This window comes from Palaemon carinicauda, chromosome 39 (genome assembly GCF_036898095.1).
Source record: "Palaemon carinicauda isolate YSFRI2023 chromosome 39, ASM3689809v2, whole genome shotgun sequence".
NCBI lineage: Eukaryota > Metazoa > Arthropoda > Malacostraca > Decapoda > Palaemonidae > Palaemon > Palaemon carinicauda.
The window spans coordinates 47,932,426-47,957,387 of record NC_090763.1 but is presented as its reverse complement, the minus strand read 5'-3'; the positions used below and the strand labels follow the sequence as shown (position 1 = coordinate 47,957,387).

The 24,962-nt window shown below is 34.4% G+C and overlaps 2 protein-coding genes across 2 annotated transcripts; both read left to right on the top strand.

Annotated features, from left to right (window-relative positions):
• The first annotated feature begins 4,536 nt into the window (after positions 1-4,536).
• On the top strand, positions 4,537-11,617 carry LOC137631383 (uncharacterized). Its single transcript, XM_068363153.1, has 3 exons — positions 4,537-4,563; positions 4,998-5,072; positions 11,135-11,617. Exons 1-3 carry the CDS (start codon positions 4,537-4,539, stop codon positions 11,615-11,617), a joined length of 585 nt encoding a protein of 194 aa, XP_068219254.1.
• A 1,605-nt stretch (positions 11,618-13,222) lies between these two features.
• On the top strand, positions 13,223-24,471 carry LOC137630851 (uncharacterized). Its single transcript, XM_068362398.1, has 5 exons — positions 13,223-13,510; positions 18,928-19,056; positions 20,058-20,186; positions 22,160-22,284; positions 23,071-24,471. Exons 1-5 carry the CDS (start codon positions 13,438-13,440, stop codon positions 23,293-23,295), a joined length of 681 nt encoding a protein of 226 aa, XP_068218499.1. The 5' UTR covers positions 13,223-13,437; the 3' UTR covers positions 23,296-24,471.
• The last annotated feature ends 491 nt before the right edge of the window (positions 24,472-24,962 follow it).

The window sequence follows — 24,962 nt, the reverse complement described above, 5'->3', positions numbered from 1 at the left end:
ATAATACGGATAAAATTTTCACATTAGTATAGGCAAAAACGCACCAGTGATATTTCGTCTGCTTTTGTCTATTTCCTTATTTCCTTTCTTCGCTGGGCTATTTTCCCTGTTGGAGCCATTGGGCTTATATCATTTTGTTTTTCCAACTAGGGTTGTAGCTTAGTAAGTAATAATAATAATAAAAATAATAATAATAATAATAATAATAATAATAATAATAAATTTCATGCCCAGGGCCAGTCCCTGTAAAGGTTAGAAGCGTAAGTCTTGAATAGTCTGAATGCTTACAGAATACTTCAATCGCTTTCATAAAAATAGTATAACCTATGCTATCTGAATAATGACTACACTAAACATATTACTCCATTGTTTCCCCATTATCTAAGTGTAGGTTTAGTATGAATTGAGTTATACTAATACTTGCGTAAAGTTGTATAGTTCAATAGAAACTGTTGAATGATTATAAGTACAGGGACAAATGTCATTGAGCAGTGTCGTTACTTTTTCTTCCAGTGAAACTTTGTCAGAAGTTAGCATATAGGCCTAGTCTATGCAGCTGGATTCAACGAACGTTGCGCTTTAGTTTTTTTTTATGCAAGTTTCTTTGAAATTATGTCAAAATTGTTTTATATGAAAGAATTATACGCTTGAGTAGAACAATCCCTATCAATATCTCTACTCTTCTGGAGAAATGAATCCAAAGGATGCCTCTACACTGACGAAGGAATATATAGACTGTTCTGCATGATACTAAATTCAGATGATAATATGCCATAGTTTCTGCATATCACTAGACGGTTTTCAGGGCACCAGCCACCGTTGAGATACTGCCGCTAGAGAGATACTATTAATTTTCACCTTGCCTACACATATAATGAATAGTCTGACCTATCCATTACACATTCACCTGTCCCATACACCTGACAAGACTGAGATTACCAAACAATTCTTCTTCATCCAAGGGGCTATGCCCTGTAATTGTTCAGCGGCCACTTTCCTCTTAGTAAGGGTAGAAGCGACTCTTTAGCTATGGTAAGCAACTCTTCTAGAAGGACACTCCAAAATCAAACCATTGTTTTCTAGTCTTGGGTAGGTCCATAGCCTCTGTATCATGGTCTTCTACTGTCTTGGGTTAGTTATCTTGCTCTTTTATGTCCCCCTTTCTTACATCAGGCAAGGCATATTTCTCAATTAAACGTCATTTTATTTCAGAATAACTTCTTAAACTGTCTTGTGGCCAACACGTTACTTCCATTGCAGGAGCATCTTTCAGCAATCTGATTACTTGAATAGCTGTTTCTCTTAACGACCACCCATATGTGGCTACTTCAAAGTCTCTCAAAAACATTGCAATTGATTGAAACCCTTCGTTAGGCCTTTGATCATCAAAAGGCCTAACTCTTGCCTGGAGTTCTGGCAACTTTCTAACTATGATTTGCGAATCTTCACTTTGCTGTGCATGTGTACTTTCACTTGTGTGCGTTTGAACTTCGTTTATGTACGTCGGATATGCTGTGGTTGCGCGCCGCTCCTCTTCTCGTTCAACCAAGATTCTGTTCAATAACTATTTTAAATTTTCTAATTTCTTTTCCAATTCTTGCATTCTAATTTCCTGTCTATATTCTTTATCGGCAACGCTATACACTGCTCCTCCGTTTTCATCTCCTGCAGCAGCAGTGTCTGCTACGTTAGTTCTCGCATATCTAGGCTTCTTGAACTTTTATTGTACCAGCTCAAAGAACAACTTCGCTCACAGCATATGCAAACAGACACCAATATGTCACATGTTGACGGATAATGAGACATCGGAACATGGGTTTTCTTCACTTTATTACAAAAGGTTTGTAAGTACATCATACACAGCTAACACTTGTCTACTTGAGCGCACAAAGGCAATTAAACACCCCTCGCTACCAAAATGTAATCTTGCTACAACAACATGCTGAGTTATAGGTTTTTGTGGAATTCTCATGATTATAGAGTTCATTTACCTTGACGTACAACACATATCTACATACAAGAATTAGGACATATATATATATATATATATATATATATATATATATATATATATATATATATATATATATATATATATATATATGTATATATATGACTACTCCCTCAAGGATATAACCTGATATAATTCCCAGATTAGGATTTACTTTCCTTAACTGATATCCAAATAACTTCCCTTCTCCCCAAGTGAATCAATCTCTGCCAATTGTTTATAGTTGGTCCCTAACTCATTAAGTAATGAAGCTCTAACGGGATCAAGAAAAATGAACAACTGGTGATGTTTTGACGACAATGATGGAACATCGGCCTTCTGTTGCAAATTCATATGGCACTGGAGGGGACATAAAATCTATTACACCAATAACATGAAAAGCTGCGTTTTCTTACCTGGTTAATTAATGAATTTGAGAGAGAGAGAGAGAGAGAGAGAGAGAGAGAGAGAGAGAGAGAGAGAGAGAGAGAGAGAGAATTATGTGAGCTTACTGTAGTTAATGAAGTATTCTACCAATCCATAAACTCCTTTTTAGACATGTAAGCATATCAAACTTTAGTTTAGCATCATTATGCAATGTTTCCAATAAAATGACTGTATTATACTTCTAAAAGCTCATCGTTATTTTTCAAAAGCTAGATTGAGCGCTAAAAACTTTTTTTCAGCTTTTAGATATTCACAGATTGCAACATTTCGTAATACGTAAGAATACTTTACTGTAAAATATTTTCCAAGTCATTCAGATTCAAGGGGATGTCCCGTGTCAGTCTTTAGACCCTAAGCCACTTGCCCTTTATTCATATATATATATATATATATATATATATATATATATATATATATATATATATATATATATATATATATATATATATATATATATATATATATATATATATATATATATATCTTTTTTTTTTTTTTTTTTTTTTTTTTTTTTGCATTCCATTTTCGTTGAGCTTTGCCGTCTCACTGTCTGTGATTGTGACCAAGGATAGTTAGCATTGACAGTTGAACTAAAAACTTTAAACATATACAGTAATATCTCTGCTACATTGCTAATTCAATATTTACCCCAAGATCTTTATTCTCTTGCTAATTATCGAGGCCAAATGGCAAAATTGGAGATAGTCATCTCAGGGTATAGATAACGAGATTATTTTGTTGGTTTTAAATGCTGATCCGAATAATGGGTGATTTAAAAGAGAAAAAGCTGTAATTAGTGAGTCGTTGTCTTTTGGGTGTTTGGAGGATTTGCTTCCTTAAGGATCCGTATACCAACATTTGTCTGAGTCGATATAGTTGGATCATTATATTTTGTAGTCCTCCATATACCTTAAGTTCTCTGTGGAAAGATTTTCCCGTTTTCTTTAAAATCAACCAAGATATTTTCGTTAACTGCAACAAAGATAAAGGAATGAGACATATATTTCATAAAAAAAAAATCTGAGTGACACCACTTATTCATGGAAGTATGCTTCACTTTTTAAATCGAAGATCAAGGGAAATGAAATACAGTGCTCCAAATGCCTTATTTCTAAATCCAGTTAATGAATATCTTCTCTTGACTTCACACAAATACCAAATGGTTTCAGGTTGGAATGCTGCCGTTCGGGAGGGATTTCTTTTCTGGAGGGATAGTGAGAAAATAGTAACTAATATTGACGGTCTAAGACGAGCACCGGAGGTGAAAGCCATTCATTCTAAAAATAATGTGAATGTTTGATAAATATATGATTAAAGAATGAAAGAAAGTACCACAAATGTTAAAGAATGAAATAGGGGAACACAAATGTTAAAGAATAAATGCCTAAAGAATGAAAGAAAGGAGCATAAATATTTAAAAATAAAGACCTAACAAGACATATCAGGGGATAGAGGAAGAAGCTCAGAAAATGAAATGTAAAGAGTGAGAGAAAATATTTAGGAATCCAGGGGTATTGCTCCTCAACCCTGTGATTTAGTGATTAAAAGGACATTCAGACTTTTATTTTCGAGATATTTTAGTATTTAGTTTTTCCTTTTCCCGCTTACTGCATCAGCTGTAGAAATTATGGTTTAACTACTACCTCGATAGGCTGAGGAGCTGGTATGGATGGCTATTGCTCGAAAACTGAAGTAGAGCTTCACGGATAGTAATGTATTTTTCGTTCATTAAGTGCCCATTTACCTGGAGTAATTCACCCGTTCCAAAGTATTTAGGCAATGGTACAATATCTTATCATTAGATGTCAGGATTCCAGAAAACCTCAAATAAATCAATAAATAACTTACAGGCTGTATGAAGAATATTCTTTTAACTTCTATCAACATCCCCTAAAACAGAAAGGGCTTTATTTCCTCAGTATTTATACAGTATGTATATACACAAATATTTAGGTATAAATGTATATATTCTTACGAAGCTGTTCTAGTGTAGGGTAAATAATTCATTCATGTATTTCATTTGTGTATTTAAGAGGTGTATAGCCAGCTCTTAAGGCGAGTTCCTCTCTTGTAGTTTCAAGTAATTGTATGTAAGTTACATGACTTTGGTCATTCATTTAATTCAAGTGAGTGTATGTAAATTTACGTTATTTTTAAGAATTAACTCTTTATTTCACATATTTTGTTACGAAGTCTTATTCAATCTCGATTAATTGTGCTTCACAAACCATGCGAGGTATGAACCAGTTCTTATGTAATATTTTTGTGTTCATATGAGGTATTGCATCATGTTTGTGAGAGATTACGCAATTCTTATATTTTCCACGTGGTTGGAATGTTCTTGAAAACCCCAGAGTCAGTTTTATCCTTTTTTTTTTTCTTGTTTCGAGGAGGTAGGTGGGCGGAGTTAGCTGAAAGAGAGTTGCCTTGCTTGTGCGTTGGTATTAGTCTAATACTTGTCTCTTTGGCAACCTTACACCGCTAGGCCTTGCTCCCAAGCTACGAGAATGATCTACTAGAATTATCTAGAAGTTTTTAAGTTAATATTTATACTCCACAGGAATGCAATAGCAGCAGAAGAGATCCAGCCTATCCCTTTGAAAGACCTAAAGTTCACCTCTCGCAAGTGCCTCAAGTGTGTGCCCTCTCCAAAGGGAATAAGTTTTTTACCCAACATATATAATGTGTAGTGTGTTCAAGCGTTGATTAAGCAATTGAATAATATTTCAAATGTAACGTGATGATATAAATATGTGTTTAATATAAATTTTTGTAACTGGCCCTGTGAGTTTAGGTTAAAACAGTGAAGTGTATTTGTATTGCTATCTGATAGGAAACTTCGTGTGAGCTAAAAACACTCAAGTTTATCAGTTACTTTTATGTAAATTTCAATAAGAGTTCAATCATTAGAGTATTGAAGGTTAACTATTGTCACTAAATATCAAGATTAGATATTTTTATTAATTAATTTCCAGTGAAACAAGTGATTGTATAATTTCCATAAGTATCTTTTTCTCGTCTTAGTCTAAAGTTTTGTTCACATATAATATTTCAAGTGATTCATTTTGGTGATGAATATGCCCTGACGAAAGTCATTACAGTAGTTATTGGTTGAAACAGCTCGTAGCTAGAATTGAGTACATAGAACAGCATAGTAACAAATTCAGTCTTTTCCTTCAAAATTTTATCCCTGAAGACAAGAAAAAATATGGTAAATTAGAAGTGTTGCCTTAAAATAGTTGATGTCACAAGTGCTTTACCATTTAATCAAAATGGTCTAAGAGAAAGACTATGCCCATAGAATTTGTGTGTGTATATATATATATATATATATATATATATATATATATATATATATATATATATATATATATATATATATATATGTTTTTTTCTATAAACTCATCATCAAAGGTTTTAAAACTTCTTCGTTGTTCTGAGACCCATCTCTGGACCAGAGTCGTCCGGACGATGTCATCCTTGCATATCATCCCTTCTTTTGTCCACAGCTTCATTTTTTTAGTGATTTTTTTTTCCGTCAATCTCGTGTTCCCCTCCACATTGTCTCCTCTGGATCTCGATTTAATAGATGTTCTTGCGCTTCTTTTCATGAGGGATGAATACAAGTCAACGAGTCATCCTCATCAAATATTCATTGGCTAGTTATTTTGATAATCAAATTTTAGAATAGTTCAATCTTATAAGTGCAATTATTAGGCCCTAATAGTAGTTTTTTGTTGTTGCATAGTCCCTAGTAGTAGATTTGTTGTTGCATAGGACCTTGTAGTAGTTTTGTTGTTGTTGCATAGTCCCTAGTAGTAGTTTTGTTGTTGTTACATAGGTCCTAGTAGTAGTTTTGTTGTTGCATAGTCCCTTGCATAGGTCCTAGTAGTAGTTTTGTTGTTGTTGCATAGGTCCTAGTAGTAGTTTTGTTGTTGTTGCATAGTCCCTAGGAGTAGTTTTGTTGTTGTTGCATAGGTTCCAGTAGTAGTTTTGTTGTTGTTCAATAGTCCCTTTCATAGGTCCTAGTAGTAGTTTTGTTGTTGTTGCATAGTCCCTAGTAGTAGTTTTGTTGTTGTTGCATAGGACCTTGTAGTAGTTTTGTTGTTGTTGCATAGTCCCTAGTAGTAGTTTTGTTGTTGTTGCATAGTCCCTTGCATAGGTCCTAGTAGTAGTTTTGTTGTTGTTGCATAGTCCCTAGTAGTAGTTTTGTTGTTGTTGCATAGTCCCTAGTAGTAGTTTTGTTGTTGTTGCATAGTCCCTTGCATAGGTCCTAGTAGTAGTTTTGTTGTTGCATAGTCCCTAGTAGTAGTTTTGTTGTTGATGCATAGTCCCTAGTAGTAGTTTTGTTGTTGTTGCATAGTCCCTTGCATAGGTCCTAGTAGTAGTTTCGTTGTTGTTGCATAGTCCCTAGTAGTAGTTTTGTTGTTGTTGTTGCATAGTCCCTAGTAGTAGTTTTGTTGTTGTTGTTGCATAGTCCCTAGTAGTAGTTTTGTTGTTGTTGCATAGTCCCTTGCATAGGTCCTAGTTGTAGTTTTGCTGTTGTTGCAAAGTCCCTTGCATAGGTCCTAGTAGTAGTTTTGTAGTTATTGCATAGTCCCTAGTAGTAGTTTTTTTCTGTGCTTTGAAATAATGAATGTTAAGAAACATTCTTTACAAGATGACAACGTAATGAACCCTCTTCGCACATTTTTTTTCCTTACATGGAAATTTAAAAGACTCCAAATTGTAATTTCACCCGTCTTTGTTATAAGGATTCTTTTAAAGTCTCCAATCATGCAAAGTCACCCTGGGGATGGGGACCCATCTGTAGATAGGGTCTAAAAGGAGCATCTAATCTATTATGATGCTTCGGTATATAAACCACGCGAAGGTTACCGAGGGCCTGTATTCCTTCGACCGTCGCTGTAGGATCTTCACGTTCAGTATGAAGGTTGGTTAATCTTTTTATATTGACTTCCAGGATTGTTTTAGATCTAACAGTTTTCATAATAATCCTTCAAATAAATTTATTCCGAATGGAGTTCTAAGTCAGTAATGTCATTCAGTATTCCACCGAAGACATCTGTGACTTATTTTCTATTTGATGTTATCATATATTCATAGTTAACATATTATGCCATATAGTATACAATTTTCATAATAATCCTTCAAATAACTTTATTCCGAATGGAGTTTTAAGTCAGTAAGGTCATTCAGTTTTTCACCGAAGACAACGGTGACTTATTTTCTATTTGATGTTATCATATATTCATAGTTAACATATTATGCCATATAGTATGGTGGGACATTTCGTGCAGAACAAATGTAAATCATTTTGAAAATGTACATACACCTCTGGTACGAAGATTTTTTAAAACATTAACTCTCTTGCAATGGAAAGAGTATGGGTAATTAACTTACGGCGCAAAGTCATTGCAAGAATGGTTCAATTTTACCTATCATTTTACTTTTGTTCACGTTAATGTTAATAGGGTTTCGATAATTATAAAAAGGAAATAACAAAAACACCAGTAAAAGGCCTTTCTTCTAAAGGAAATATTCACAACTCTCATGGAATGGAAAGAGTAAGGGTAATTAACTTATGGCACAAAGTAATTTCAAGAATGGTTCAATTTTACCTGTAATTTTACTTTTGTTCACTTTTATGTTAAAACGGTTTCGATAATTATAAAAATTAAATAACAAAAACTCTAGTAAAAGGCCTTTCTTCTAAAGGAAATATTCACAGCTCTCTTAGAATGAAGAGTAAGGATAATTAACTTATGGCACAAAGTAATTTCAAGAATGGTTCAATTTTACCTGTAATTTTGCTTTTGTTCACATTAATGTTAAAAGGGTTTCGATGATTATAAAAAGGAAATAACAAAAACACCAGTAAAAGGCCTTTCTTCTAAAGGAAATGTTCACATCATTTACAAGTATTTATTAATGTTGGATAACATTTTGAAAAAAATACTTACATTTCTAATCTTCCTTCAGTTCTCTTAAGTTGCTTTTATGTCAGTATATATTTAAAATAATCTTACAGGCTGCATTATTGCAAGAGTCCTTGCTTGTCCGCAAAAGCCAGACAATCTTCAGCAACAACAAATCTAAATGAACAATTAGGCTTTGAACTTCATATCAAATCTCTTCTAGTTTAATCTCACGTTTGTCTCAATATCTCAAATTCAATATGGAGAAAAACATAATTCACAGAACGGATTTTAGGTCACAGATCAATAGAAAATTCAATTTATAGATATTGATGCATATTTTTGTCAATAATTTTTTTTCAAAGAATTTATGGTATTGCAAAAATAGTCGGAAACCATCTGAGAATCTGAATTATTTTATTATTGGTGTAATCTTTATTTTCAATTCGGAAAAATCATTAAATTTTTAACTATCTTGTAATGTTTTTGGCGACCAGTAATATGGCTTCAGTAAAGATTACAATTTGGTAACTATTTTATCGTAGTCTGAAGAAAAACCGAGACAAATTTAATTTCAAATATTTCTTAATCCTCCATAGTAGTGAATCAGACTGTAATTGTGTTCATTAAAGAACATATATTTTGCAGAACACAACGAGCTATCCGAGATTTTTTTTTTTTTTTTTTTTTTTTTTTTTTTTTTTTTTTTTTACCAGATTTCCCCTTGGCAGTATTTATACTAAATTATGCTTCCTGGCATTCACCCTGAATTACGTTTCAAGAATTAAATACGATAACTTTCCGTCGTTTAACTCCATAACAATGTAGTCATTTTCGGAAATAGCATTCGGTTTGCTTCTTTTTTAAAGATTTGCCTTTAATTCGATTTTTCATAATCAATAAGAATTTGTACTTTCTAACAACTTCACCAGCTTTGTGAGCTAGGAAACTATTAGGTCTACCGGTCATTGTCTGGCTCTCTTTGGTCCTAGATTGACGAATAAGGGCTTGGGCGCTGATCATATATCATATATTATTGTTAAGCTTAAAATACACGTTCAAAAAAAGCGTCAAAATTTTGCACTAAAATTTTGATGCAAAATTTGAGTATGTGTAGGACGTTTTGATGTCAAAACGTCCTACACACACTCAAATTTTGCATCAAAATTTTTGGTATCAAAATTTTGATGCAAAATTTTGACGCTTTTTTTTTAACGTGTATGGGCCCCTTTAGACTCCAGGGCATTGTCCTGTCCCTTGCCTCTGCCATTCATGAGCGACCTTTAAACCTTTAATTTAAAATATACGGTAGGCCTATATGAGTAGTAACCAGTTGCATTTGATAACAGTTTAATAAAAAAAAAAAAAAAAGTTGGCCTTTATCACAACTGACCCTAAAATTTGTGTTGATTGAGGTAGAAAGAAATCTTTGAGTAACCAGAATAAGATTTTAGTTTTAATTGATGATTCATACACAATTGTGGCACTTGTTTTCCCATTTTCATGATTTTTTCCCACCATACTGCTGTAATAATTTTGTAATAATTTTACAAATATCTTTGGTGTTGATAGGGTTAGAAAGAAATCTTTGAGTAGCCAGAATAAGATTTTAGTTTAAATGATGATTCATTCACAATTGCGACACTTGTTTTCCCATTTTCATGATTTTTTTTTCACCATACTGCTGTAATAATTTTGTAATAATTTTACAAATATCTTTTATAACAAAACACCTGTGATATATTGAAAATGTCACAAAATACGCCAACTTCAGATCTTCAAAACACCAGTGAAACTTTTCAGAATAACCGAGAAATTAAATAATTTTCATTCTCTTGATACTTAAGAATTTCGAATTTACCTCTCATCGGTAGTATGTTGGCCAGGGCACCAGCCACCCATTGAGATACTACCTCCAGAGAGTTATTGGGTCCTTTGGCTAGACAGTATTACATCTGATCCTTCTCTCTGGTTACGGTTCATTTTCCCATTGTCCATACATACACCGAATAGTCTGGTCTAATCTTTACATATTCTCCTCTGTCCTCATACACCTGATAACACTGACATTACCAAATAATTATTCTTTAAATGGATTAACTACTACACTGTAATTGTTCAGTGGCCACATTCCTCTTGATGAGGATAGAAGAGACTCTTTAGCTATGGTCAGCAGCTCCTCTAGGAGAAGGACACTCCAAAATCAAACCATTGTTCTCTAGTCTTCGTTAGTGCCATAGCCTCTGTTCCATGGTCTTCCACTGTCTTGGGTTAGAGTTCTCTTGCTTGAGGGTACACTCGGACACACTATTCTCTGTTATTTCTCTTCCTCTTATTTTGGTACAGTTTTAAAGTTTAAATATGAAATGTTTATTTTAATGTTGTTACTTTTCTTAAAATATTTTATTTTAATTGTTAATTACTTTTCTTATTTTCTTGTTTCGTATTTTCTCTGTTGGAGCCCCTGGGCTTATGGCATCCTGCTGTTCTTACTAGGGTTGTAGCTTAGCAAGTAATAATAATAATAATAATAAGGATTATAATAATAATAATGATAATGATATCCTTTGTAACCATGTCCCATTTCAATTGTTTTATTTTAATGTGTGATTTTTCGGTAATCTTACCCAAGATTAAAGTATTCAGTGAACGCATAAAAACAATTAAATAATGGCACATCGTTTATTAAACATTTGTATTCTTCAGCAGCTCATGTTACATAAATTCAAAGTTCAATGAAATATGAAGAGAACTAAACTAAGTTGTATTATGGTTCCAGAGCTTCTTGGTACTGCCCTTAATTGGCGCTGCTCTTGTAGCAGGCCTCCCGCAGAAGGAGAAGACCAGGATTACCAATTTTGGCGCTGGTGCTGCAGGTCATGGTGCCCTCGGACACGGTGGAGGAATCATTAGCGGCGTTGCCCCTGGTAACGGAGGCTATGGTGGCATTGCCGGTGGCATCGGTGTAGGTCCAAGTATCATCCCCGGAGGCGGTCTGGCAGCGCCTGCTACTTGCAGGTACTGGTGCCGTACGCCCCAGGGCCAGGCGTATTGCTGCGAAGGTGGAAACGAACCTGCAGGACCCGTTGGTGTGAAGCCAGGGAACTGCCCGCAAGTCAGACCGCAGTGCCCTCCGGTTCGTTCTGGTTTCCCGCCCAACCCTTGCTCAAACGATTACAAGTGCGGCGGTCTGGATAAGTGCTGTTATGACGTCTGCTTAGAAGAACATGTCTGCAAACCTCAGAGTTATTTTGGCCGTTGAATATAGCAGGTTTATTTAGACTTCAGAGGCATTAATTTACCAGCTCTATCTTTTTATTATTATTATTCATCATGATGTTTCAGGTATATGTTTTTAAATTCATGTAGGATTTAGCATCACTAAGGCCATGCCATCATTTTTTTACAATAAAATATCTAGCTAAAATTTTTATTTTTATCCCCAAGAGAACAATTCATTGTAAGAAAAAATGAAAATCTCGGTAGTAGGTTGGCCAGGGCGCCAGCCACACGTTGAAATATTACCGCTAGAGATTTATAGGTCCTTTGACTGGCCAGACAGTATTACTGTACATTGGATCCTTCTCTCTGGTTACGGTTTATTTTCCTTTCGCCCACACATACACAAAATAGTCTGGCCTATTCCTTACATAATCTCCACTGTCCTCATACACCTGACAACACAAAGATTACCTAACAATTATTTTTCTCTCAAGGGGTTATCTACTGCACTGCAATAGTTCAGTGGCCACTTTCCTCTTCGTAAAGGTAGAAGAGACTCTTTAGCCATGATAAGCAACTCTTACAGGAGGACACTCCAAAATCAAACCATTGTTCTCTAGTCTTGGGTAGTGCCATAGCTTCAGTACCATGGCCTTCCACTATCTTGGGTTAGAGTTCTCTTGCTTGAGGGTACACTCGGGCACACTATTCTCTGTTATTTCTCTTCCTCTTGTTTTGTTAAAGTTTTTAAATATTTATTTTAATGTTAATGTTCTTAAAATATTTTATTTTTCTTTGTTTCCTTTCCTCACTGGGTTATTTTCCCTGTTGGAGCCCCTGGGCTTATAGCATCCTGGTTTTCCAACTAAGGTTGTAGCCTAGCAAGTAATAATAATAATGATAATTATAATAATAATGAAAAAACAAGGAGCAAATATCTGGCTTTAAAAAAAAATTGAGTACAGTACACCTTACGCTGTTCGTTGTACGCAAGGTCTTAAGGGTTCTTTGAAGCGTTCATTTGGCCCCTTGCTGCACCTACTTTTTAACTCTCTGTTTTACATTAGTCCCCGTTTCCTTTCTTCCATTTTTCTGACCAACCATTTGTAACTGTCTTCATGTTGTAAATATGTGGTTATCCTTACCTTGGGTCTGAACGGTCTCCCCGGTCCGTGCGCTGTCTCAATTCTTTAATAAGTGCACTGTTAAACTGTAATTCTAATCGGAAATTCTTTGTAGAAATATACTGTTCTCAGTCGTATTTCATTAAAATACAGGCAACCGTAATTTTTACTATAGTTTGTTATTATCTTTTACGAGTTGGTGACCGTAATATCACTCATTTACGTCAATATATTTGTTTTTAAAACGGTAAATGCTTGGCAACATTTATTCCTGATATTCACCGTTTTTAATGCACATTTCTAACTGTGTCGTTCGTCAATAGGCGTAGGAGGGGATGATGATGTTGATGAGTTCGTCATTGCGATCCAGCCTACTCTTCTTCCGCCATCCAGATCCCCCCTCTATCACTTCCAGCACCCCTCACCCCTGTCTCCACCCTACCATGGCCTAAACACGAGGCGCTCTCACCTTCTTTTCGCAAAGCATTGGTAACCTGTTCTTCAGTCTCTATGAAACTCCCGTGCAGTGAACAGTTACACCAGGCGAGAGGAATTGACGCTTATTATCTAAAAACTTCAAGCTGACTGCCGTTTTAAAAAGAAGAGAAAGATATATAAGGACACCTGAAATTCGTTGATTTTGACTGACTTTGAAAATAGAATTCTGGTGCTGTTGAACCATAGAAAGATTCTGCTCTAGATTTCAAGTCAATATAGTTTAATCGAAAGAGGAAAAATGCGAGGAAGACTGGGTCCTTTTGTGGACCTTGCGGTCCTGGTCTGTTGTTTTCTGTGTTGCCCAGTTCCAGGTAAGGATTATCTTTAGCCTATTTATCAATTAGTTTATTATGATTCTCTTATCAGCCATAGCTAACTGTGCTGTGACGTCATTTCCTACAGGTAAAAAATTAACCGTGTTTGAACTTGATCATGAATCACTAAGCTTAGATGAATTTTTTATAAATATTTGTTAGTTTTGAGATATTAAAAATGCATCTTACTGGTAAATATTATAAATATTTGTTAGTTTTGGTATTGAAAATGTCTTATACTGGTAAATATTATAAATATTTGTTAGTTTTGATATTGAAAATGCCTTATACTGGTAAATTTTATAAATATTTGTTAGTTTTGATATTAAAAATGTCTTATACTGGTAAATTTTTCCAATTAAAATCGTTGTCTTATTCCATAATTTACATTAGCAGATAATGCAATCTTCGTACTCCCTTTGAAAGATAGTCTTTTAATTATTCACCATATACGCAGTCTTAGGGATGTAAAATATCAAGAAAAATTACACATTGATTATAAGAAAGGATGTAAAGGCATTTAAGCTAGTGTTATTAATAAATCTAATCTTTGTTACTCTTCTTTAGATATTTCATTTAAATTGTTTATTACTTCTCTTGTAGTTTATTTATTTCCTGGTTTCCTTTCCTCACTATACTATTTTTTCCCATTGGAGCCCTTGGGCTTACAGCATCCTGTTTTTCCAACTAGAGTTGTAGATTAGTTAGTAACAATAACTTGTGTTCCTTTCTTCACTGGACTATTTTTCCCCATTGGAGCCCTTGGGCTTATAGCATCCTGCTTTTCCAACTAGAGTTGTAGATTAGCTAGTAAAAATAACAATATGATGTTCTTTAAACGCTTTAATTGTTATATAGAAGATGGAATTAGACTGAAACTGTAACAATAAAAAAAGGAAAAACTATAGCTTTCCAGTGGTGTACAGCCAAACAACGTTATGGGAGAAAGAGAAAGCGGTTTACACAACCATAGAAAGTGTCTTATTAGATGCCTTCCCATACCCATTGTCCTTTTGTACATACGAACAAACTCATATTCTCCCTTCATAAGAGGCGTATATATTAGAAAGTGGGACTCAAGACACCGAGGCACTCACTAGAGGTGGTTTTCACGTATCTCAAAGGGCGAAAGTAGACTTTAATGCCGGAACTGTGGGACCTACAATTGTGCCGGGCGATGTCACAGTGTTTCTCTGCATATATAAATTTATTTACGCTTGTTTCAATAATAGATTTCATGAATTAAATTTATGATCGTTAATAAGAATGTCATTGATAAAAAGGACTGTTTAAGCAAAGGAAATCGTTCATTTAATACTCTTAAAGAAGTTCGAATAACATCGCTTTCTGGATCGTCTTTAGACGTTCCTAGAAAGAGAAAGTCGAGCAACCTCCCTCTCCACTCCCTCCCTCCCTCTATCATTAATTAAATCTATGATCGTTAATAAGATTGTCATTGATAAAAAAAGACTGTTTAAGCAAAGGAAATCGTTCATTTAATACCCTGGAAGAAGTTCGATTATCGTTCTCTGGATCGTCTTTAGACGTTCCTAGAAAGAGAAAGTCGAGCAACCTCCCTCTCCATTCCCTCCCTCCCTCTATCATTAATTAAATCTATGATCGTTAATAAGATTGTCATGTATAAAAAGGACTGTTTAAGCAAAGGAAATCGTTCATTAACCCTTTAAGAAGTTCGAATAACATCGCTTTCTGGATCGTCTTTAGACGTTCCTAGAAAGAGAAAGTCGAGCAACCTCCCTCTCCATTCCCTCCCTCCCTCTATCATTAATTAAATCTATGATCGTTAATAAGATTGTCATTGATAAAAAAAAGGACTGTTTAAGCAAAGGAAATGGTTCATTTAATACCTTTAAAGAAGTTCGATTATCGTTCTCTGGATCGTCTTTAGACGTTCCTAGAAAGAGAAAGTCGAGCAACCTCCCTCTCCATTCCCTCCCTCCCTCTATCATTAATTAAATCTATGATCGTTAATAAGATTGTCATTAATAAAAAAGGACTGTATAACCAAAGGAAATCGTTCATTAACCCTTTAAGAAGTTCGAATAACATCGCTTTCTGGATCGTCTTTAGACGTTCTTAGAAAGAGAAAGTCGAGCAACGTCCTCTCCACTCCCTCCCTCCCTCCCTCCTGCGTTCTTCCGCTCTGAAACAAAAGCAAAAAAAGAAGAAGAATGAAGCTTGAATTAGAAATTCCACACGCATTCTTCGGACCTGACACTGCAACTGGATCCTTAAACTAACAAATATCCGGGTGACACACTTTCCCTAAAGAACCTCAGGTCTAGATGGTGTTCCCCAAGTCGATGTTTTTTTCCACGAAGGTTTTTTTTGTTCATTGGTTCAATGTTTTTCCGCTATTCTGGCAAAGTGGGCTAAAGAGAAAGCTGGTACAGTATACTGTGCATAGGCGAGGCGTTCCTGGTAATTACTTTGTTGTTTGTTTAGTGTATCATTAGTAAAAATTAGTCTTTCAAGTGCATGGCATATTTTCCTTGAGTTTTGTGGGTGCTGTATATTAGATAGAAGAACACAAGATTAAATAGAATAAAATGATTGACAGCTATTTAAACGTTAGTAGAAAATTAGATCTTGAGGGCTCGGTGACCTACTTTGTCACTGATCTTTAGTTCTAAAAAAAATATATAAAGCAACGATAATAACTAGGTGAAACTCAAAAAAAAAAAAAAAAAAAAAAAAAAAAAAAAGCGCCGAAGGATTATCTTGAACTCTCGTTTCAAAATACAAGAATATTTCAGTCATGAATTACATTAATATATATATAATAAGATTAATAGTTTTATTTTTACATCAAAATGCATGAAAAAGTAAACAGATAATAACTAGGTTAAACTCAATTTAAAAAAAAAAAATCTCCAGGATAATGTCATTCGTTACCAGAAATCATGCCATCATACGAAATGGTACAGAGAAATTAATGGGAATTTGTGACTGCTGTAACGTCTTTCTCTCTCTCTTTTTTTTTTAGGTTTGTCAACTTTCTTTTCTTTTCCTTTCTCTTTCGGTGTCAGTGACTTCTCCTGTGAAACTCGTTTTAAGAAATACAGTGATCGTGTGTACGGTTATGTAAATATCTGCTAGCACATGTAAATATGTATATTTCCAAACAGTAAACACCGAATGATACAGCGAAGCTAATACAGTACTGTACTTACACAGAAAATGTAGTATTTGAATCTTACTAGAGCAATAGCGATTAAATTTGTGTGAATACTATAAATGTCTCAGACACGTTTAAAGCTTTTTATATATGTTATGCGCCCATTTTAATTGAGTCATGCTGGGTGCCGACAAAGAAATGGAAAACTATTAAATATATATACATTTTTAGCTTTATTGCAATGAGCCCCATGCCTAGTAAATTGTGATTCCACGCAAGGAGGCAGATGAACATAAATATTGAAAGAAGGAAACTTTATGTACGGTACTCATTTTATTCAATGGGTTGCTCTAGATATTAAGGAGATGAATATGGAAATGTTCTGAAATAAACTAAAGACATATAGTTTAGAAATAGCTAATATGATAAAAGCTTCAGGGAAATCATTAAACAAGTCAGTGCCCACTTGCTGGAACAAGTGAGATCTGAATATATGTATATATGTATACATACATATTTAGGTGATTATTTCGTCTGACGACGATTCATGCCTCAGAACATGAATTCCTTTCAAACTGCATGTTGAATTCAGCATTAAGAAGAAATATAAAATATGAACTTTAAAATGGTACTTAATGTTAGTACTTATACGCCTTTTCCCATTTAGAGATCTTCTTCTTCTTCTTTGTCTACATCTTTTACCACTTCTATGTGGGGTCGATGTTTCTGGTCAGCTTTCTCCATCTACCTCTGTCCCACACTTCATCACCGGTTAAAGATGAGGGCGTTAGGCTAAACAAAAGGGGACTATTTTCTCGAATTAACCCTTTAAATCCACCATCTCCAAATGGGAAAAGTTGTTTTGGCTAAACCCAGCCACTGAGGGGGGCCAAGCCAGCCTCAACTTGGTGCCGGTCCCAAGCCGGGTAAATGGGGAGGGTTGGCGGCAGGAAAGGCATCCGGCCATGAAAAATTAGTCAAAACGACTTTTCCCATTTAGAGATGGCGGATTTAAAGGGCTAATTCGTTGCCGCACGCCCCCATCTGCGACCCACTACAGTTAACGAGGTATCAAGAATGTTTTTTTCTTATGTTGCATAACAACAAAGGCAGATTATCTTACTTAAGGAACTTTGTCCTTTCTATTGAAGTGTCTCGCCAGAGACCCGAATTCCATCTGTTTCCTAGGGAAAAAAAAAAGTCTATTCCTGTGTTAATCATAACTTAAAATTGTGTACCTGGTGGTTGATAGACTGTAGTGTTATAGTAAGGGAAAGTCGAGAACTTATTATTATTATTATTATTATTATAATGATGATAATGATAATTATTATTATTATTATTATTATTATTAATATTATTATTATTATTATTATTATCATTATCATTATTATTATTATTATCAGCTAAGCAACAACCTTGTGGAAAAAGCAGAAAATCCAGATGCTCTGGCTAGAAAAGTAGCACATTAAGGAAAGGGAATAGCAAATAAACTATATACACGTAATGAGTAAAAATATAAAATATCTTAAGATCAGCAACAATGTTCCAATAGATCAGTCATTTATAAACTCTGTACCATGGTCTTCCACTGTCTTGGGTTAGAGTTCTCTTGCTTGAGGGTACACTCGGGCACACTATTCTTTCTTATTTCTCTTCTTCTTGTTTTGTTAAAGTATTTATAGTTTATTTAGAAAATATTTATTTTAATGTTACTGCTCTTGAAATATTTCATTTTCCCTTGTTTCCTTTCCTCACTGGGCTGTTTTCCCTGTTGGGCCCCCTGGGCTTATAGCATCCTGCTTTTCCAACTAGGGTTGTAGCTTAGCAATTATAATGATAATAATAAATGAGATTTGTGTCAACCTAGTCAACAGGAACTCATTTACAAAAAGTTTGAACTTTCCGAAGTTCCACTGATTCAACTACCTGATTAGGAATGTCACTCCACAGACTGGCCATAGCGGGAATAAAACTTCTAGAATACTGTGTAGTATTGTGACATAACATTCTAAGAGGTTTACGACTGACATTATTGTAGAAACTGATGAAAATTATGTTAATCAACAGGAACTCATTTATAAAAAGTTTGAACTTCCTTAAGTCCCACTGATTCAACTTCCTAATTAGGAATGTCACTCCACAGACTGGCCATAGCTGGAATAAAACTTCTAGAATACTGTGTAGTATTATGACAACATTCTAAGCAGTTTGCGACTGACATTAATGTAAAAACTGATGAAAATGATGTTAACCCCTTTCTCCCCTTCTACAGGTGAGGCGTTCTTCTCACTAAATTCCATTTCTCCTACCTTGGAGAGGATGGCCAACTACGGCTACTACATGCTAGGGTATTCGCCTCCAAACTATGGTCACGATGCGGAAATTGACCTCTACGAAAAAGGTCAGTAACCCTATTTAATCATTGACCTTCATTTTATTCTTTTGAATTTTTACTTTGTATAAAATTCAGTGGTATAGTTCAATTGCTGGAAATATTAGAACATTTATCAAGAATAAATATAATTAATTTTAGTATCTTCTTAAATAATTTTGCATTATTAGAGTCAAATATTCATTTATTTAGATGACATACGTTTCATCTAAACTTTCTTTTATCTGATTTCTTAGTGTCAGACAATTCATATGAAATATCATGAGATAATATTCTTTAGATACATACATACATATATATATATATATATATATATATATATATGTGTGTGTGTGTGTGTGTATATATACATACATATATATATATATATATATATATATATATATATATATATATATATAAGTATGTATATATACATACATATATATATATACACATATGTATATATATATATATATATATATATATATATATATATATATATATATATATATATATACATACATACATATATATATATATATATATATATATATATATATATAACCTAAAGTCAAAGATAACTTTGCCTTCTCAATATTAATTGTTCATATCTTCATATAAGGTACATTTAGATGAAGCAGTGTCTGTTATTATTATTATTATTATTATTTTTATTATTATTATTATTATTAATAATAATAATAATGTTATTGTTAATATTATTATTATTATTATTATTATTATTATTATTATTATTATTATTATTATTATTTACTAAAATATAGAATTATTTAAATATAGATAAGCTTAAAGGACCACTAACTTGTTAAGGAATCTTTAGCTAAATAGAAATCCCTCACTTAATTAAAAAAAAAAAACAGCTAAATGATAACAAAATCACAATTCTAATTATTAATCATATACATTTAATACATTCATGCGTGGATAAATGCATTCCAGACGAAGTATACATAGCATATATGACATTTTTTGTATCTCTAACTTAGATTTTATGGATTTTATTGCAGAACCTCTATGGGACGGTCACATAGGCGTTGGAAATCTCCTCGAGCCGATTTTTGATGCCATAAGCTCCCAAACCGGTGATTACTTCTCCAGCACGGATGAGTACGGACGTCCAGACAGAGTTGTCAAAGGTATGTAAATTGGTCAACTTACTTACCTTACTTTACTTTGATGGCTGCTTTTCCGGTCCCATACAGCAGGGGAACCACACTCTCTATAGGACCTCCACTGTCGTTTTACCTTGTTCGTTCAGAGTATTTAACGTTTCATATCGCGTATTGTTCATTTACTGGTAAATCGTCACTGTTGTATGACTGTTGAAATAAGAAAGTCTTCAGTTTCGTGGGAGCTTATTATATAGTCTCGGGGCCGCATATTTAAAGGCTCTGGAGCCTAAAGTAGACATAAATCTAGGTACCAACAGTTTGAAGCCATTTGTAACTATTCTCGTGTCGACACGATTTGTTGCTGCGCAATATGTAGCAATTTTCTTAAGTATTTTGGACGACCGGTTCTGATAACTTGGTGGGTTAATGTACATATTTTAAATTCCATTCTCGCTTTAATCGGCAGCCAGTGTAAATCGATTAGTATAGGGGTGATCCTTTCTCTGAGACCTGTATGGAGGTCACAAGAGTTGGTCATTGTTGGAGAAACGGTTACCCAGTTACGATAGTGGAAACGTGCATTTATTGATCATGAATTGTAGAGATTAAACGTGATCAAAACACTGGAGCTTTAATTTCCAAGGACTTTCAGACGCATAGAAAACGTGACTTTTCAATCCCGTTTTCTTTGGAGTCGTTCGTGGCCGTGTTCATCTTACGTGTGATGATGAATTTAAAGGGCCTTTTATTACCCCCTAGTAGTGTAAGTCGGTCTAAGAGTTCAGAAACCAGTTAACCCAGATCTTCCATGGTAAAATCTGCACATGTGCCTATATTTACTTAGCATTTAGCAAAGATAGACACAATTTATCTTATGATTGATCCTTTGAATAGTGAGATTAAATGTTAATTTCTTATACTGAGATGTAGTGACGTTGTGACATCTATTTGTTTGAACACCTCTGGAAGAGACTTGTTATTTCGTCTCGTTAAACAATGTTGGGTGTATGGGAAACCGCTTTTATATATATATATATATATATATATATATATATATATATATATATATATATATATATATATATATATATATATATATATATATATATATATATATTCTAGTTTTGACTGCGAAAGAAAGATAAACGTTAAATTTTTATTGAATGTAAAAACTGAATTACATAACTATGTAAAGAAAACAATGAATAATTAAAAAATTTAGTTTTCTCATTAAGTTAACAAAAAATTAATTTTCTTTAAATATGAAGATGTAGCGACACGGTAAACCTCATGGCACCCATTCGTATTCAGAAATAGAATATGAGTTTTACTGAATACTTATTTATACAGTATAGGACTATAGATGCTTTATGACGTACAGTATGTACAGTTGGACACAGGAATTCCTGGCTCACTTCTCTCTGAGGAAGTGCTCCCAGTCACTCCCCTACTGCCCAGCGGGTGACCAAACATAGTGTACCACACATGTGTCACCCGAGCATACATAGTAACGACATTTCTATTTTTTGTATACGTTATCCTTTGTATCTTTGCTCTCCCCTCGCACTGACAGCAACTTGCATCAACCTGTCTGCCCATTTCTCATTGTTAACTGTTAACAGAATCGGTTGCCGGTTTGACAAGAAATAGCATGTCTGTATTTTGTGACCTTCTTACCGGGACCTAGTATATATATATATAGTCGATGTGTCGTAATAAAGTTACTCATTTGCTTTCATCTCGCCTTTGAGTCACAACCTACTCTTGGCATGTCAAAGTGTGAAGGGCGAGATGACGGGTGGTGGGCGGAGTGACAGGAACTTGACGAGCAGTAAGGACGTGACAGGAGTTCTCATCCTCAGAGCAAGGTGTCCCATAAATTCCTGTGTCTAACTGTACATGACTTTTGGAGTGTGATATTATATACATATTTCACCTCAATAAGCCGACCTAGACAATAACATACTGTATGTACTTTTCCCTTCTCCCTTCAATAGGATTCGACAACAGATTAGGCCTTCGTATCGCTTTGCCCTACGTTGGGGACTTCCAGGTGACGAGAGAAATTGGACCTGGAAGGTTCCTGGATAAGTTGGGGCCTGGAAAGTATCCTTATTCACACGTAAGTCAGCTTGAAGTTGAATAATTCCAATATTTTTATTTTTATTTCACTCTGTACTGTATTTTTCCAGATGGTTAATTCATATGTTGATCTACATTCGCCTCCTCTCTTGACTCTACACTTCTTTCATATCCCGACATTCTCTGGTGCAGTCGCTTGTTCGGAGACTTGAACCCCACCTCCCCAATTTTTGCATAGCATACACAAATAGTTGATCATCATCCTACTGAAAATGATGGTTATCAGTGTTTTAAGGTATTTGATTGACTCTCTTATTCAAGGAATATGTCATTTCTTGCGACCATTCTTGCAATTAACCCCATTATGAGAGACGAAACTCTCTTTACTTCCATATCACTCATTTCAACCTGATTAAGATCGTGATTACTTTATGTTAAAGTTAAAGTTGCGGGTTTTAGGTCTCCCCTGAGACGACCTTCATCGTCTCCTCGGGCGACCATGAGCCAGATGGGAATATCACTAGCCCCCTCTAACCTCCCCCCCAGGCGCCACCCTGGGGAGTACCCCCGGTAGAACATCTCACACTATTCGCTCCTTAGCGGGGACGCGAACTCGAGACCTCTGAAACAGAAGCCCATGACGCTACCAACCTAGCTATCCGATGTATAGAATAATGGTCTCTGGCATTGTCGATATAAATCCAATTTGATGCCCATCAGAAGTTATTAAATCTATTTTCTAAGGATTTTTTTTTACTGAATATAATCATTGCAACTATCTCATCAAACAATATTCAACTGAAACGTTCATACCTTCTCTTCCCAGCTACCTCCAAAAGCTGGAAAGGGAGATGACTACGGAAGCGGTCATCAGGGCCATGGCCATGGCTACGGCTCCAAAGGCCACGGAGCTGGAACCGGAGGAGGCTATGCCTCAAAACCCGTCCAAACGTACCAGTACGTCATCAAGCCTCAAGTTAAGGGGACGTCGCCACCCATCAACGCAGCAGCTTATCAATCCATGCAGAATTATCCCTGGTATTACAGATAGAAAGAACAGATGAAGAGTTAGGAACATTTGGGTCTTTCTGAGAAATGGAAATAAACATTTTTAGTCTATATGAGAAATGGGGATAGAAATTTTGAAATGTTCACTTGTTCTTAAGAATGGAGATAAAAATTTTGGTCTATATGAGGAGTGAGGATAGAAATTTTGACTTTTGAGGACCGTACATAAAAAATCTGGTCTTAATGAGGGAGTGAGGATAGAAATTTTGACTTTTAAGGAACGTACATAAAAAGTCTGGTCCTAATGAGGAGTGAGGATAGAAATTTTGACTTTTGAGGAACGTACATAAAAATTTTGGTCTGAATGAGGATTGAGGATAGAAATTTTGACTATTTTGAAGAACGTACATAAAAAGTCTGGTCTTATTGAGGAGTGAGGATAGAAATTTTGACTTTTGAGGAACGTACATAAAAAGTTTGATCTTAATGAGGAGTGAGGATAGAAATTTGGACTTTTGAAGAACGTACATAAAAAGTCTGGTCTTAAGGAGGAGTGAAGATAGAAATTTTGACATTTGAGGAACGTACATAAGTTTGGTCTTAATGAAGAGTGAGGATAGAAATTTTGACTTTTGAGGAACGTACATAAAAAGTTTGGTCTGAATGAGGAGTGAGGATAGAAATCAACGAAATAGATTTTGTTTTGCGGGAAAACACGTCGGGATGTAAAGTAACGAGAGATTTTTCTTCCCCAAATAGCAAGACATGAAATGCGGGAAAATCTACTGAATAATTACTTAATCAATCGGCAATAATTTTATTAATTTGATATTTCATTATGAATAAATTTTAGTAAATACAGTAGGCCAACGTTTGGCAAAACTTTTTGGGAAAGAAATGGAGCCTAAAAAAAAAATCTCAGATATTTGTTATTATGAGATGAAATGTCATTTCAACATTGTTTTTATTTATAGAAAATATAGTTTATATTTATAATTAATCTATATCATTCTGGTAATGATATAGAACATCAATGTATCTAAGTTATCATGTGCATATATGATTAGTGGCTTAATAAGCTCTAATACCTTTAATCCCTTTTTCATCATGATCTTCACCTATACAACCTTAATATTTATAACCTCATCATATTTGTTACTGTTATATTTATTTGATTATTGTATTTATAAATGACCTTAAATATGATATTTCACCTCAAGCTTTTCATTGTTCATCTTTTAATTGTAGAGTTTAGTTTAAGAAATTATTGTTTGTTATGAAGTTTGCAGTTATCTTTGCATATAAATAGAGTGTATATTCCTTGTTCTATATTTAGATTATTATGAAATTATTCTTTTACAAAACTAAACTCTATATTGCTTCTTTCTAATAAGTTATTTGAATGAACCAATTTATTTGCACATGACGAATTAATAGTAGAATTTAGATATCTTACATAGACATTGCATTGCTTTCTTGAACATATATTAGACTTTTCTTGTGTTGTTCAGTTCTTTATTTCGAGGTCCTTACCTGTTTGACCAATATAAAAAATTTTCAAATCTATTTTATGGGATAAGATGTACGTATCATTTGATGCTGCCAGAAGAATTCTTTATAAGGGCTGTTTTCATTGTATTATTGATTTTAAATGCTGCATTAACATTGTGTTTTTTAACAATTGGGGAATTTATTATGAAAGAGTTTCTA